The following is a 15,679-nucleotide window of genomic DNA, read 5'->3' on the forward strand; positions in this document are numbered from 1 at the left end:
TTGCCAGCATGTTGCCCCTCCTTTCCATTCACTTGCCTGGACCCAGCTACATTATACTTTTAATTTTACAAAGCCATTTCTTTCAGCTCCTTCTTAATCCCCTCCCCCTTCCACCCAATGTTCACCATCCCACTCCCTTTATATTGCCTAAAATCTGCCATAGACGTAGCAATTTCTGAAGGAAAGGGAAGCCCCTCAAGGTCAGAGGTGTTCTTCAAGGGCGAAGATTTTATTTTATTCCACTACCTGCTAGGGGAGGCCTAGTTGGTACAGTAATACTTATTCACCAAGCTGCTAATCGACGAGACTGAGGATGTTCTAGACGGTGCAAGAATGGGCAGAGGCTGAAGGTAGAGGTTTTCTTTTTATATATACAAGACACATTAATCCATTAAATTTGAGAACACAGTACAAAAAAAAAAACACTTCAACTAATTCATCTGACAATGCTGTTCATATTCATGACGCCATTTTGTTGTTGTTGTTTTGTTTCCTAATAATAAAGGAGGAGACACAGGGCTGTTGGGCTGATATATATTTGGGGCCCCCCCTCCGCACCTCACCCAAACACCACCAGGGTGAACAGGAAGAGAATGAAGGGCAGAGCCCACAGCAAAGTTTCATAATTTTGAATGCAAGGGGGGGAGGAGGAAAGGAAGAAAAAAAAGGAGAAAATACAAATCCTATAATACATACAACAGAGTGGGGATGGTATGGAAATGGACAGACATGAAGCTGAGGCATGGGGTGGGCCACTGGCGTGGGGGGGTGCAGCGGAACTCCCCCACATTCCTCTCTTTGATGCTGTTTCCATAGTTGCCAGGCTGAGAAGCCCTCTCAGAAGATGGGACCAGGAAGAGAGGGTCAGGGCCTCAGTTGGCCCCCCAGCTGTAGCTGTTGTAGGCAGACTTGTTGGTCTGGGGCTTCTGCGGGATGGAGCTGGTCTGGCTTCGTTGCCCGCTGCCCGTCTGCAGGGGAATGGGAGGATGATGGGGAGGAAAAAGGTATCTAGTTAGTGGGACAAATTTGTGACATCATAAGGTGATCTGGAAATCATCTTGCTCTCCCATCCCCCTTGCTTAGAATTACTCAACCACAGAAAATTTGATTTATATAGTTGCTAGAGCACCTCTGACAAAAAAAACAAAAACACTTCCAACCTTTCAATAGGGGAAAAATGAAGAGGGTAAGATACCTTCAGAGATCTGACAGTGAATCAGTTCCACTCATTTTCAATTCCACTTTCTCCCCACCCCCATTCCCCTTGCCGCTCTGACAAAAGGCAACTCTCTAGACATCTAGAGAGAATCATGGTCTCTTGGTACTGAGTGATCACAGGTGACTCCATTTTCATTGATCCCCAGGAAGACCGCAATTTGGAAAGCTGTCTTTGAGAGGAAAGAAGCCCTTCTTCCAGTATCCCAGCCACCTTTGGTGGAGGAGAGGTCACTTGTACCACCCCCCATGGCTCCCCACCACTACCACTTATGTCACATCTGAGGGAGGAGAGACAGTCTGAGACCCCAGGCTCCAGATGCTGCCAAGAATCTTTTCCACTGCAGTAACCAAGTGTTGAGTCGGGGAAAGGTAGAAAGAAAGAGGGCATTGAGGAGGGGAGGACAAGAGAGGAATGGGAGGCCAGAGAGCTCAGCAAGGTGTGTGTGTCTGTGTATCCCGATTTGTGATTGTACAATCTTTTCTCAAGTTCCCTAAGGCTGTGGAGGTGAAATGGGAACTGAAAAGGAGTGGGTTCAAGCATATCATTGAGTTTCATTACCTGCTCCTCCTGCTGGCGCTGGCAACAGAGAATCATCTGCAAATATGGTAGCTGAGGCAGAACCAGGATATATGGAAAATAAAGGGACAAACTTTGACAATAGAACTCCACCATTATTAGAAGGGAAAGCTATAATGTGAGGGAAGGGGGAGGGCTGGGTGAGGTAAGAGGGGAGGTGTGACCCAGATTTGATGGGATGAGGACAACTGTGCTACAGGAAGAGGTGGAGGAGAAAGGCACCAAAGAACTGGGCAAAAGAGGTTTCAATCTGGCCCCTTCTCTGACATCTCCTTTGCCGGCCACTCATGTTATGTGCGCTTGTGTCTGTAATGTGCTGTGTGCCCGTGGCTGGCGCTGGGGAGGACTGGGTGGAGGTGGTGGTAAGGAAGGGTAAGAAAAGGAAAAGGGCGGCAGTTTTAAGGGATAGGAAGGAAGACAAAGGAAAAGGACAGACTGAGGGTTATTACCTGGCCATCCTGCTGCAGGTGGTGGTGAAGGATCTGTGAGTGAGGCTGCTGATGGGGTGTCAGAATGTGCATAAAGGGAGCAGGTGGGTAGGCAGCAGCTGTGGCTGGATTGATGGGCCCCCCACTTCCTAGAGCTGAAGGCAAGTTGAAGGAGGCAGCAGGAGTACCGGAATGAAAACCTTGCTTCTCAAAGGACTGCTATCCAGGTGGAGGAAAGGAGAGAGAGTAAAAGGGATCAGCGAATGAATCTTTGGGATTTCAGCCCAAGCTCTCCCACCCTCAAAAAGCAGCATGGTGAGAAGAACACTGCACCTGAAGTCAGATATTCAGGTCCCAGCCTCGTAAGGACCAAAAGAGAGAGGATGGGTATGAAAGCACTCCAGAAACTCTGATGTCATATATGAACATAGTGAAATCTGCTAACTACTCTTAGCATCCCCACCTCTGAACTTGTGTAGAAATGAGAACTCCTTGGACAGTTCAAAAGAAATGAATACACACTGAGGTATCTTGAGTGTTAAAGATGTTGGCCATGAAGCACTCCACCATAACTCCTAATACTTTATATATATCAAACTTTTAACTATTCATGGTGGATTTGGGGGGGGGGGGGTGGACACAATACAAATCTGAGGATAATTCAAATGCCTCACTTTAGTTACTATGCTGGGCTCTGCCCCCTGTGTTATAGCTATAAAGAATGAAATGAGCTAGTTTTCTTCATTCCATACTCATTCTTTTGGGAAGTTACAAAAAACGTTGTGAGTGGGTAAATAAAGAACCAGGACAGTTACACAATAGATCACGACACTAAGTAAAGGACCAGCAACAGTTATGCAATAAATCATGACACACTACAATTTTCCAACCTTCCTATAACATATCTTGCACCACCCCTCAAGAGGGCTAAATTTAAATTTCCTCAAGAAACTGAAGTCTAGAGACCAATCATTGTCTAGTAGAATGGGTTTCCTAACATTTTTCTTAGGGTGTTCTGCTCCTATCAATGCAACTCCACCTTCTCTATGTCTCTCTTTTTCTACTTTAATCCAGAGCCAGGTACCTACCTGGGTTTTGGAGTACACAGAACCCGAGATATCTGGCACGCCCGTGTTACTGGAGGTGACTGATACACCTGGGGAGGAGGAAACAGATAGGAGTATTAGCTCAGCTAGCTGCCTGACCCTCTTCCTGGGAGGAGGTGACATGTGCCGTCTTTCTAGCTATTGCACTGCAAGGGAATTTTGGTCTGTTTTTTTCCAGCTTCAGTTCAGTCCTGAGGGATAAGAGCTCATGACACAAAGGCTAGCTAAGGGTTCTCTTGTCCTTTTCAGGTGTGTACTGAGTATATATGTGTGAGTGAGTTTTTGGGGGGCCAAGGGGATATAGCCAAAACTCACTAGCATGTACTTTTCAAAACACCAATCCACCCAATTCACTCACTCCTGCTCCAGAAGACAGGTAATCTAGCTCTTTCTGTTCATGAAGAGACACTTCTGGGCTCAATATCCATGCTTTCACAGCATAAGGGAAGTACTAGAGGAACAGTCCATCCAATTCAGCCCCCAAGAGCACTTTCATTCTCAGAGCTTCAGCTCACTTAGTCCAGCTTCTCCAGTCCTGGAGCTTCTAGGCTTTACACTTACGAGCTGGCACAAAGATGAATTTCCATTTACGCATTTTAAGGGAGGGGAGTAAAGAAGGTATATAGGAATAGGCTATCTCCTACAGTCTAGGTGGAACACAAAAATCTAAATGTTATTCTGGTTTACAACTTTAGCTTCTCCATGAGACAAAGGCTTTAAATTCATACACTTTCACAACTTGCATGTTTCCTTTGGAAAAACTCCCTACCACCACTACAACTTTAAGGAAACCAGAGTAATACAATTTCTCATTTTAATTTGTACTCCTTGAACTGAAATACACATACTCTACCTCCTGGGGCAAAAGGTCAAGGAGATAGGAAAAAGCCATCAGGTAAAATAAACCAGCAACTTACTACAGAGATTTTATGCAAAGATTTGAGGTAAAGTAACTCGAATTTAACTAGGAATTTAAAGCATGCTTTTCAGATACATTAATTCTCATGAAATGAGGTTAAAAAAAAAACTTTGCATTTCAGTCTGTGTCCTTGGATCCTTCTCTGCTGTCAGGAGCACTTTGATGGAAGAGTTTTTTAAAAGCACTATACTAAAGTGACCAAATCACAAATGAGGAATCCTCCATTCACCCACAATTAGGAGCAATCCCCTTTCAAATGCCAGAACCCAAATCCTCCCAATGCCTAGGACAAAGGCAGCCATCAAAAGTTAAGCCCACCTTAGACAGCCACTTTAGAATCTTCCCAATAGAAGTGGCATCTTAACCTGGAAACCCCTCCCACATCACAAGTCCAGATAGTTCCAGGGAGGAGCAAACACCAACTAGGAAAAAGAACAGAACTACAGAAAGCAAGCATGAGAAAATACTTTCCTGTGTCAAAGTATCAACTCTATACTACTTTCAAGGCACTGACGTAAAAGACAGGGACAATACATGAGCTGATAAAAAGTATTTTTTCCCCTTCCCTTTTCAAACCCCAGGTGCTCATCTGGCAAATCACTGGTAATAGGCCTCACTTTAAAAATATGCTCATTTACGGGAAGAGGCTAAGCCAATGAGGTTTGTATGGAAGGGTTGAGAGTAAGGTGAAATATATAGGATATAAATAGACCCTTTTTGAGGGAGGCAAGAGATGATTTGTCTTTACTGCAAAGGCTCAAATGGCTTGCCAACACCTCTTGGTCATCCCATGTAAATGGGAGAAATGGCTAACCTGACTCAAGTTGTGTGGTAGGAAGGACTTTAATTTCATTGTGCCCCTAGCTGGTCTCATTCTTTCCTGAGGTTGGACTAGCTTAAACCAGTTTATATAGTCCAGAGGCCTTAACTTGGATATTGGTTAAAGGGACTGGAAACGCAGAAGGGAAAAAAGAGAGTTCTCTTTGTAGTAGCCTTAATAGCCTCAGCGTAAGCATTAGAGGCACTGGAAAATAACGAGTATTGGTTTCCCTGCCTGCCCTTCACCAGTTATTAAGAAGCTCCTCAGACTAGTTTTCTTGCTTTCCTTCCAAGAGTCAAAATCCCCCTCTATCCCCCACTCCCGAATAGTGAAGATCATACAAACACCATGTGGATGGTAGGGAGGAGAAACAAGAACCAATTTCTCCCTTGGAAAGTTGGTCACACCCCCAGGACAAAATTACTCCAGAGGGCCTATTCTCACTGTTCAAGTGAACTCCGTAAACAAAGGGCTGGTGGTGTACTAGTTGGATTGAGTGGGGATGAGAATTCCATAGTCAAGATGTCTAACCAAACCTCTCCCACACATCCTTAGCTACACCCACAAGTGCAAAACGACTTAATAATCCACAATCCCTGAAAAGCCATCGAGGGACTAAGAACAATGTTCCAGGCTAGCACAGTTTCCACAGCCTGAGTCATCCACTAGCTGGTCACAAGACTTTATCAGATCTCCATCAGCTACGTGGCCTTGGGTAACCAAATGTGGGAATTAAGCCTTGGAAGATATTTCCCCATCAACAGCTCTGAACACCATCTCTTCTACCTTTCACCATGACATGACACTCTAAACGTTTTTCCGTACCCTCCCTGCTATGTCAGAGGCAAGGGGAAGATCTAAATGGAAAGTGAAGAGCTCCAATAAGCATGGAGAATCAGGGATTTTCTACAAATAGCTTTCTTTACCCCAATCAACAAGGTTGGAAAATGAGACTGTTTCTCCTCCCCCACCTTTATAAAATCACCATACTGAAAAGTTACCAGTTCTTTGGCTATGCTGGGGTTTGATTGAAAAGGCCACCCTCCACCCTTCCACTGCACAACATTGGCTCCTAGTGTCCAGAAAGACATGCACGGAAAGAACGCCAGAGTTAGCTAAAGAAATACCACAGTTTATTGAAGACTACAAATATTTTTGTTACAAGTTGAAACTACATGCCTTCCAGAAAACAAAAGCAACAGCAGGTGTGTGCATTGATGCTTCGGAGATGCTGCACCGCTTGAACTCGAAATGGGTAAGACAGGGTCAGACACATGGGGGAGAGGGAAATGGGGGAAGGGCAAGTTCAAAGCCCAGAAGGTATCCACCAACTCATTTCCCCAAGCCACGCAGGCCATGGCCCCAGCTCAGCAGGCTCTCCTCAGTGGTCTGGTTTCTGAAACAAGACTTCAGTGCAAATTTATACACACACACAAAACATAGCCCCCAGCCTTGGGCCAAATTAGCTCTCTGCCGTCCAGAAATGCTTGTAAGGGGGTGGATATTTTCTTCCTAAAAGGAATCAAATACATAAAAATAAATGAATTTAGAGGTTGATGAGGAATGGGATGACTAGAACCCTCTGTGGGGTTGGGAATTGGGGGTTCTCAAAAGGGATGTTACAGGAAGTTTCTGAAATCTTAAGGGAGTTAAGAAGCTAGAATTTCTAGGATCAGGTATGCCATCTCTTATGTATTATCAGTCACCTACCTCTTCAAATTCTTGAACGTGGTACAGCTCAAAACGTAAATCTAATATTCTTAGAATGGGGCCACTCCAAATCAGTGTCTATAATCCCTTCCCACCAAGGATTAGGATGGGTCTTAGTGAGAGGGACAACCACAAGAAGTCTAGGTATTAAATCTCAATGGGTATTTCAAAATTTTTTTAGTTTAAATCTTGACCTAACCATGTAACACCATTCAAAGCTTCACCTGGCTGTTAGTTCCCAGACCAACTGCCCTCTGTGCTCAGCTCAGAGTTCCCCAATTATTAAAAACCTTGGGCCCATACAAGGGTGAAGAACACATATGTAGTTCCATCCAAATCATCATGAAACCATAAATGAGGGGAGAATTTTGAAATACAATACTCAACCCCAACCTCCTCCCCCTCACTCATATTCACCTACAAATCACTGGAAAAAGTAGTTGGATGTTGTTTTATTCTAAATTCCTTTTCTTACTCCCTGTCCTCCAAAAGTGGAGCACAGGTGTCAGGTATAGGAGCAAGGGATGGGCTGAGAATTTTTTAGGTCAGTATCCATTCAGAAGATTCCTACATCTCCCTCCCTTCCATCACATGTGCAAATGGATTTTGAAAGAGACCAGCCAGGTCCAACTCTCCCATCCCAACTCTCACTTTATTGAGTTCAGGCATACCTCGTTTTATTACACCTCACAGGTGTTGTGTTGTGTTTTTTTTTTTTTTTTACAAAGTGAAGGCAAGTCCCTCCACCATCAAAGACTACTATTCACTTTATTATGGTAGTCTGGAAGTGAACCCACAGTATCTCTGAGGTATGCCTATATTCATGCCCTAATCCATTCTCCCCACATCTTAGCTCTCCTAGCTAGGGAATAAAAAGGGTCCACATGAGAATAGTAGTACTACAAAGAGATTTAAGAATGTTAGCGAAGAACCCACTTAACCCTCCTATTCAGTAAATATATCCCTTTTCATACTATCCGTACCATACATATTAATACCTCTACTGACATCTCAGTAAAATTTTGGGACCCCTTGCCCTGCTTTCCACCCAAATATTAGGCCAGCCAGCATATGCTAATAGCCAACACGTGACCCAGGGTATCCCTGTCAGGAGTACATGTGAGTATATGGTCTAGAATCAAGCTCCTCTGCTGGTGCTGCTCAGGCAGACACCCAAGTAGTCAAACATTAACAATCATACATGGAGCAGCAGCACACCATCACCAATGCTATTTTCTCAAGCACCAAGTTTTCCTCCCTGAAACTCATTTAGTAACACACACTGACAGCTGGGGTCAAGGTAAGCTTACCAGTGTTGTATCCATGAGACCCATATCCACTTGGCTGTTGAAAAGGGGTGGCTGATGCATTCACACTGACATTCACACCATGCTGCTTGGAAGAGGTAGGAGCCACCTGAAGAGCAAAAAACAGAACTACAGTGAAATGGCAACAGAGGAGCATTCACCCCACCCGCCTTCCGCCAGGGAGTGTGCATTCAGATGGCTACGCATAGCGATATAGGCTGACCACAGTTTGCTTAGTGAAATGGACTCTCCACTGAGCTTTCAAAAATCAAACAGTAAAGTCAAGAAATGGTTGTTTTAAAAGAAGTGGCAGCAGGGAATGAATGACAGTCTGTGGGAACAAAGCTATATGCTATCACCTCTCTCGTTCAATTAATTCTAAGAACAGGTAATCCCTATTCCAATACCCCCAAGTCCAGCCCCACTCCCTCTCCCCAGGCCAGAAACAGGCCAGAGGTAGAAACTGTTCCTCTTCATCCATTATTGAAGTCCTTGAAAGCAGCTAGGATAGTGTCCGGGGCTGGGATGCTTTACCACAAGGAAAGACCAAGCCCAGGTACTCACAGGGAACACAGCAGGCCCATACTGGAAGGTGCTGGGGAGGCCCGGAACCCCTGTGTAGTATGGCAGGCTGGTGTAACTGTAGCCAGGAGGCAGCGCCGGGTTCAGGAATGTCTGCTGCGTGGTGTGATGAGTCTGTGTCTGGTTCTGTTGGGGTTGGGCCAAGGTTGTGGCTGGGGCTGGGGAGGAGGCATCTCCACGGCCGAACTTTGTGAGGTCACCTGTGACAGGAGTGGCTTAATGTATCTGCCTCTTTTACCCCCACACCAATGCAGAATTACTACTTCTGGTTTCATGTGATTCCAGAAAATCCTGTTAAAAGGACTATTAAAGTTCAATTCTTTGGATTATATTTCTTTGCAGCTCCACTTAGCATTGCTCAGCACACAGCAAGAAGAGTGCTAGTCAAGTGCTAATGTTGAGTAACTGTGCAATGCTATGGCAGAAACAGGCTCCCAATATAAAATTCCTGCATGAATGCCCTGCCTACTTGTCTTCTTTCATCCTTCCCCCGCTCCACTACCTCTCCACAGGGAAGACTCCATTCTGCATTTGAAAAACAACGATAGATCAGTGAGGACAATAGGTCAGGCAAAAAAAAAAAAAGTCCATGGCCAAGCAAGGCAATGAGACTGCTACTGTGTATAGGGTACAGGAGCAGAGATGAACAGAGGAAGACCAGTTCAACCACTGCATTTCCTGGAAAAATGTGGAGAATGGCTGAGGAAAACAGTCAAAATGTCATCTGGAATCACAAGGCGACAACAGAAAATGAGATAAGGAAAAAATTGCCCCAATTCCATCTTTAGCAGGTTTCTGAATCTACCAATACTGACTCATCACATCCATTCTATACTTCTGCCAAAGATCTTAATTGAATTGGGTCCCCTCCTGCTACTAATCAGGTTTCTGCCACTGATCTCAATACAATCTCCCTTTATTTAGCCCTACCCCAGTCTTACCAGAATAAGGGTTGCTGGCCAGGCTACCATCCCTCCCAGTCAGCGGCGTGGTGGGTGTGGGAAATGGGATGCTGTAGTAATCCTAGAAGAGAGAAATTAAAAAGAGCAGAGATGCAATGTCACTCATTCTCCAGCAAGAGTAACTTCACAGCTTCAGAAGCAGGAGAATGTTGAAGCAATGCAACTTATCCAGCCATCAAATAAGATGGCTAGAGCTGGCACAAACTCCAAATTACTCTTGCATACACTGTCCCCCCTGCCTGGCCATGAGTACAGTCAGGCAGGGTCTACGGGTATGCCCAATGGAAAACACACCAAGTCCATCAGCACCACTAATATTCTCAAACCTCTAGATAATTATCCCTAATAGTCTACTACTACTGAGAAAATGGATCATTCTGGAATTTGAAGTTCTGAAACATACAGAAAGTATCCTGAGAACTCCAGGGTACCCTTAAGCTATAGAGTGCTTAAAATCTGTTTACTTCAAAGATGCCACAACCCTAATTTTTTTCTTTAAAGTTACCTTCTGTTAGAACCACCCCCTGAACTCCTCCCTATGTTCTGATATATCTTAAATCAAAGTGTGCTTATGAAGGTGTGGGAAAGAGTTGTCTATGACTTATCAACTGAACATGTGAAATAATCCCCACAACATTAATTTTAAGATTGCTCTCTTTTCCTAAGCTCTACACCACATACTCACCAATGGAAACCTTGTCTGAAGCATCTGCAAGTCATCATAACCATATACTTGTGGCTGAAAGATACAAGTATGTAATACTAATGTTGACTAGTCATAATGGTAGCAAACGAAAAAGCTAGGAGAGAAGATAAATCAACAAAACATTCAACCTCATTTTTAGGAAGAAGAGTAGTGATGCATGAAAGGTCTTGAAGCTTTCCTTTAGTTACATACCACTGATTCAACTAGACTGGAATCTGAGCAGCAGTGGGATAGTCACAAGTCATACATGAACAACCAGCTCTTACTTTCTATTCCACCAGTTTGCCTCTTACAGATTTCAAAACATAGCTTAAAATTTATCTCTTCAGAAGGATTTGATTTTTACTCATTTTTCTGATGTCTGGGTACTAAGGTGGCATTTGTTATTAAAAAATGTGAAGTACTATTGGCTATTCATCTAGACACTCTGGGAACAAGAACAGGTGTCTTTTTAAAAATTAATATATACTCTTGCCATGGGCAGTGTGGCTCACTTGGTTGGAGTGTTGTCCTGTACCCAAAAGGTCACCAGTTCAATTTCCAGTCAGCGTACATACCTAGGTTGCAGGTTAGATCCCCAGTTAGGGTGTGTATGGAAGGCAACCAATCAATGTTTCTCACATCGCTCTCTCTCTCTCTCTGCCCCCTCCCCCCCTTCCCCTAGCTCTAAAAATTGATGAGCATATACCCTCAAATGAGAATTAAAAAACCAAAACTTTTCATTTGAGAAAAAATTATAGATACTGTTCATCTTAACAGGCACTGAATACCTGAAGCTGACAGAAGATATACCAGGGCAAAAGAGCTACTGCTTTCAGCCACCTATTCTCAGTCCCAATCGTCAGGGAACCCTGCTCTGAACAGGTCAGAGCCAGCAAAGACCCTCAGAGATAGTGAATTGTCAACTAGAGAAAATAATTCTCTAAGAAATTGAAAGAGATTCCAGGTGGGACACTCTGGTCTTTGGCTTATGAGGCCCAGAATATGTTTCACAGAGAAAATCCACAATAGAGGGCCTGGTCTCAGTTCAGTCCTTCCTCTCTAAAAACTTATTTCCCCCTCAAACTACAAAGATTAAAACCTTGCTTTCTTGTAACAACCAGAGCTATAAAAAGTAGCTATACCACCTTCATCTTTTGGAGAAGACCTTTCAGTCTCACTTACCGGGTAGGCATGTAACAGCCCTGGAGCCATAATATACGGGTTAGGCAACAATGGCGGGACCCCAGGAGGGAGATTAGGAGGAGCTTTTCCTAAAAAAGAAATTACATTTTTTTATCCCATCACAGAATTACTTCTCTCCTTCATCCCAAAGGAATGCCCATCACCAACTACTCGGGGCTACCTGAAGTTGTAGCAACTGAGCTTCGAGTCGAGGCTGTGACGGTGGAGTTGCTGCCTAGGCTGAGGCCCAGGCTACTGCCACTATTGAGACTGGAGGAGACACTGACCACTGGGGGAGGTGCAGAGACTGTGCTGGATGTGGTGGAGAAAGTGCTGGAGGAAGAATGAAGATTCGCCTCACTCTCCACGCTTGTGTGCTTTAAAAAGATGGAGTGGTAGAAGAGGGGTGGAAATAGCAATTAGCCTAACAGGTTAGGAAAGATAAACAATCCCTGCTGTTGATTATATCATGTTAACTTCCCAATTTAAAAGGCTGAGGGAGGGTACCAGGGTGTCCGCTGTCAAAATAGTTATAAGAAATACTAAACACACTCCAGGTACACATTCCCTAAGATTCATTTGGCAAGGATGATAATGAAAGACCTACTGCAAACCATCAACCTGTTCAGAAAGGCAGCAGAGCCCTGGCTGGTGTGGCTCAATGGACTGAGCACTGGCCTGTGAGCTAAAAGGTCACCAGTTCTGACTTGCAGTCAGGCCTGGGTTGTGGGCCAGGTCCCTAGGTGGGGGCATGCAAGGCAACCAGTCCATGTATCTTTCCCTCTCTCCCTAAAAATAAATAGATAAAATCTTTAAAAAAAGAAAAAAAAGAAAGAAAGAAGTGAGTAAGGACAAACTCCCATAAACCAATGCTGGTTGGCCAGTAAGAAGATGAAAATAGTTTAAATGTGAAAAATGTATCATAGCTTTCTCTCCTACACTCTTCATTACATTCGTTCAACACAAGACCACCTTGTGGGATAAAAAAAGCACAAGTTCCAATAAGTTTAAACCTAAAGGCTCAGCCCAAAATTATCTTTCCCTAGGCTTCTGGTAAACTAGACACCTTTGCCCAAAATGGGTTCTTAGTTGTCTTCCTTACTATCTCAGTTTTTACACAAATAGTTGTTATACATCACAACAATGAAATTAATTTTTTGACCAAAAGCTCTTATCTGGTCTCTACTGTTATAGGATGCTCAGACTCACATGTTATTTTCAGGACTCCCATTCAGCATATCTCAGACCAAGGAATAAAAATGGCTGTACCAGTTAGAAAGGGATATTCTTCCAGAATTTATCATAGCATACAAAGCCCCATTCAGCTTCAGTGTTAACTTAGATAACTGACCCACAGCTCTGCAGTACTGGATTTTTCTGCCTCTCTTGTCTTCAAATATCCTTTCACTCTTTTCCTGTGACCTTAGATCAATTAGCATTTTACCACCTCAGAATCCCTTCTTAGGAAGAATCTAATGGTTGGATAGCTGTAAGTGTGAAACCCCCCCCCCCAAAAAAACACCACATTTCTTTGTTTAAGGCACTGTGCTTTTACCAAAAGAGTGGATGTTGAAGTGCGCCCAGAAGATGTTGATGATGAAAGGGTATTCTGCTGAGTAGGTAACGTGCTGTAACAAAAAAAGAGGTTGCCATAAGCCACAGTGACCTGAAAGTTCAGTCAAGAATACAGCCAGGAAATAAAGCAGAATATAGAACCAAGGAAATCTGAGATCGTATGGTAAGCACAATAACCAGCCAGGGGTAGTGAGCAGTTAAAGCTAGACTGGATGTTAAACAGGGAAAATAATCCTCCTCTGTCTTTACTTCCAATAGCTTTTAGATCATCCACTTAGCTAATGTGATCTCTGCCAGGTAGAGGGAGTAAGATAGATCCAAAGAGCTCTCACTAACCCCAATCCTCACCCCAAATCACCTGCTGTGTTGTGTGGTAGTAGTATTTGGAATCTCCTCACTGTGGCTCAAGCCACTCAAGGAAGATGAGTGCTGATTGGTTGTCGTCAATAAGGAAGCTGCAGACACCGTTTCACTGAGAGGAGGGATACTAGAAGTGGAAGGTGAGTCAGATTTCACTGCAGAGCCTGTAGCACCTGGAAATGAAAATAGAAAAGTCACCTCACCAGAGGAAAGGGAGTGTTTATAGGAGGAAGTGAGAGGTGACTATAGTGCTAGGTTGTCCCAAAGACAAGAGTGTGAGTTATTTAATAATGGATCATTTGTGTTTAGGTAGAATCCTTTCCTGTTTTTCAATTCCAAGCATTTCACAGTACTGATCTCTTTGTTCAGTAAAGGGAACCTAGGGGAATATCACCATTTTAAGACAGAGAACCTAAAATTTAGGATGGTTTGAAGTTAAACAGAAAGGTAGAACCAAGCTAAGACCAGATGTTTTGATCATTGAGTCAGGGCTATTTTCACTACAATCTAGGAAATGCAAAAACATTGTAAGGACAGCATAAACACTACACCTGGGAGGAGAAAGCCTGGAGAACACTCACCTTCAACAGATTGCGTGGTCTGTAACTGCGTGGCCTGCACAGAACTGAAGCCATTCTGATATGAAAAACAGAGGAGTAAGACACAAACTCAAGGGAACAGGATCAAGTTAGCACTGACTGACTTAGCTTACTAACCAGAGAAATTCTGTAAATTAGCCAAATGATTAACATAGACTAGCTAAACAAAGTAAAAACAAAAATTAAAAAAACAAAAACAAGATATGCCAACCTAGTATAACCAAAAGCAACAGAAAGCAACCCCAAACTGCCAATAGATCCCAAACCCAAAATAGATTCAGGAAAAGGCCCAAATCCAGTGATTCCCTGGGGGAGGATGTGGGTTACACCGGTTCAGCCAAGTCACCTGTTCTTCCGGTTGCATTTGACAGTCACTCCCCATCACCTCTGGCATATGCTATCCACCTCACCAAGCCAAGACATAGCAAGGTGAAGTCTACTGACATGCACCCAGAACTCTAGCAATCAGATCTTCCAGGAAGAGAAAACCAGTACTTGAGACTGATTCCACTAGAGAGAAGGAATCTTTAGTGCAAAGAGAATAGTTGTCTGGTTCTGAGTCTCCAGGCTTGCTAAAAATAACTTTTTAAATTTCATCAACCACAGAAATGTGTTTTCAGCTTCTCAATCAGCACTTCTGAGATGTCTCACACCATTTGTCAAATAAAATAAACTTGCCAGTATTAAAGGGACTTTGCCCACTATTTCCTAACCAATGCCCAGGGGCTTGTGAAGCCACTACCTTTGCCTGAGTCAGGTCCTTTTGGGGTGATGAAGAGATGGAGCTGGGGTACCGCCGAGTCTGTGTGGATCTCTGTTCATATAGAGGGCCCTGAGCATTGTTTTGGGAGGTATAGGTTGTCGACTGAATTGGGCCACTCTGATAACCGGACTCCTGACTCTGGTTAGATGAAATTGTGGATGAAGATTCACTGTGGGTAACGAAGAAGGAAACTCTCAGAGAAATGAAATAAAGCAGATCAACTGATACTAAGGAAATGGTGGAGGATCTACTACTAAAGTTCATTACAATCAAAAAGGAAATTTCCAGCAACAAAGAAGCTATCACCATTTTCTCCCGACAACAGAAGGCATTTTCATATTGTATAGAACCAGGTATCTGAATTTAGAATGGAGCTTAAAAACATTTTCAACTCTTGCCCTGGCTGGTATGGCTCACTGGATTGAGAGCCAGCCTGCAAACCAAAGGGTTGCTTGTTTTATTCTTGGTCCGGGCACATGCCTGGGTTGTGGGCCAGGTTCCCAGTGGGGGGTGCGCGAGAGGCAACCACACACTGAGGTTTCTCTCTCTTTTTCCCTCCCTTCCCCTCTCTCAGTAAATAAATAAAGAAAATCTTAAAACTTTTTTTTTCTACTCTTAAAGGAAGAGGAAAACCTCTTGTTATCCTGCCTTCTAAGAAAAAAGAGTCTAAAGGTCAGTAGAAAGAATACACTACTCTTGGTCCCTTCATAACATTTAGTGTGAGAATGTCATCTTTTGCTGTATGCATTTTAAGTAGCACGGGCTCTCTCAAAAACCCCATTAAATACGCAGATAAGGTTACTGGTAGAACTCTTTGACAGGACTTTTAAAATATTCTCATGCATTAAGTCATCTATATTTCTAAATCCTAAGGATTGAGAAA

General features: G+C 43.6%; 1 protein-coding gene and 1 non-coding gene across 17 annotated transcripts in view; both read right to left on the reverse strand.

The window, feature by feature from the left end:
* Window positions 1-345: 345 nt before the first annotated feature.
* UBAP2L (ubiquitin associated protein 2 like) overlaps window positions 346-15,679 on the reverse strand; it is a 44,849-nt gene continuing 29,515 nt past the window's right edge. For 5 of the 16 annotated variants that reach the window (XM_024573491.3, XM_024573474.3, XM_071219781.1 and 2 more), the window contains 14 exons: window positions 14,776-14,965; window positions 14,016-14,070; window positions 13,433-13,607; window positions 13,055-13,127; window positions 11,681-11,876; window positions 11,500-11,588; window positions 10,315-10,368; window positions 9,609-9,690; window positions 8,650-8,867; window positions 8,089-8,194; window positions 3,312-3,379; window positions 2,245-2,442; window positions 1,778-1,828; window positions 346-968 (listed from right to left, as the gene is read on the reverse strand). In XM_024573491.3, coding sequence (XP_024429259.1) covers window positions 873-968; window positions 1,778-1,828; window positions 2,245-2,442; window positions 3,312-3,379; window positions 8,089-8,194; window positions 8,650-8,867; window positions 9,609-9,690; window positions 10,315-10,368; window positions 11,500-11,588; window positions 11,681-11,876; window positions 13,055-13,127; window positions 13,433-13,607; window positions 14,016-14,070; window positions 14,776-14,965 — 1,651 coding nt within the window. In that variant the 3' untranslated portion in view covers window positions 346-872. Of the gene's footprint in view, window positions 969-1,777; window positions 1,829-2,244; window positions 2,443-3,311; window positions 3,380-6,179; window positions 6,581-8,088; window positions 8,195-8,649; window positions 8,868-9,608; window positions 9,691-10,314; window positions 10,369-11,499; window positions 11,589-11,680; window positions 11,877-13,054; window positions 13,128-13,432; window positions 13,608-14,015; window positions 14,071-14,775; window positions 14,966-15,679 lie in introns of those variants that run through there. The other 11 variants (XM_024573492.3, XM_045204109.2, XM_071219778.1 and 8 more) reach the window with 4 other exon arrangements.
* LOC112318477 (small nucleolar RNA SNORA58) lies at window positions 9,774-9,909 on the reverse strand. The gene has a single exon (XR_002976220.1). It is a non-coding gene; the product is annotated as a small nucleolar RNA SNORA58 (small nucleolar RNA).

Source organism: Desmodus rotundus, chromosome 12 (assembly GCF_022682495.2).
Source record: "Desmodus rotundus isolate HL8 chromosome 12, HLdesRot8A.1, whole genome shotgun sequence".
Classification (NCBI taxonomy): Eukaryota; Metazoa; Chordata; class Mammalia; order Chiroptera; family Phyllostomidae; genus Desmodus; species Desmodus rotundus.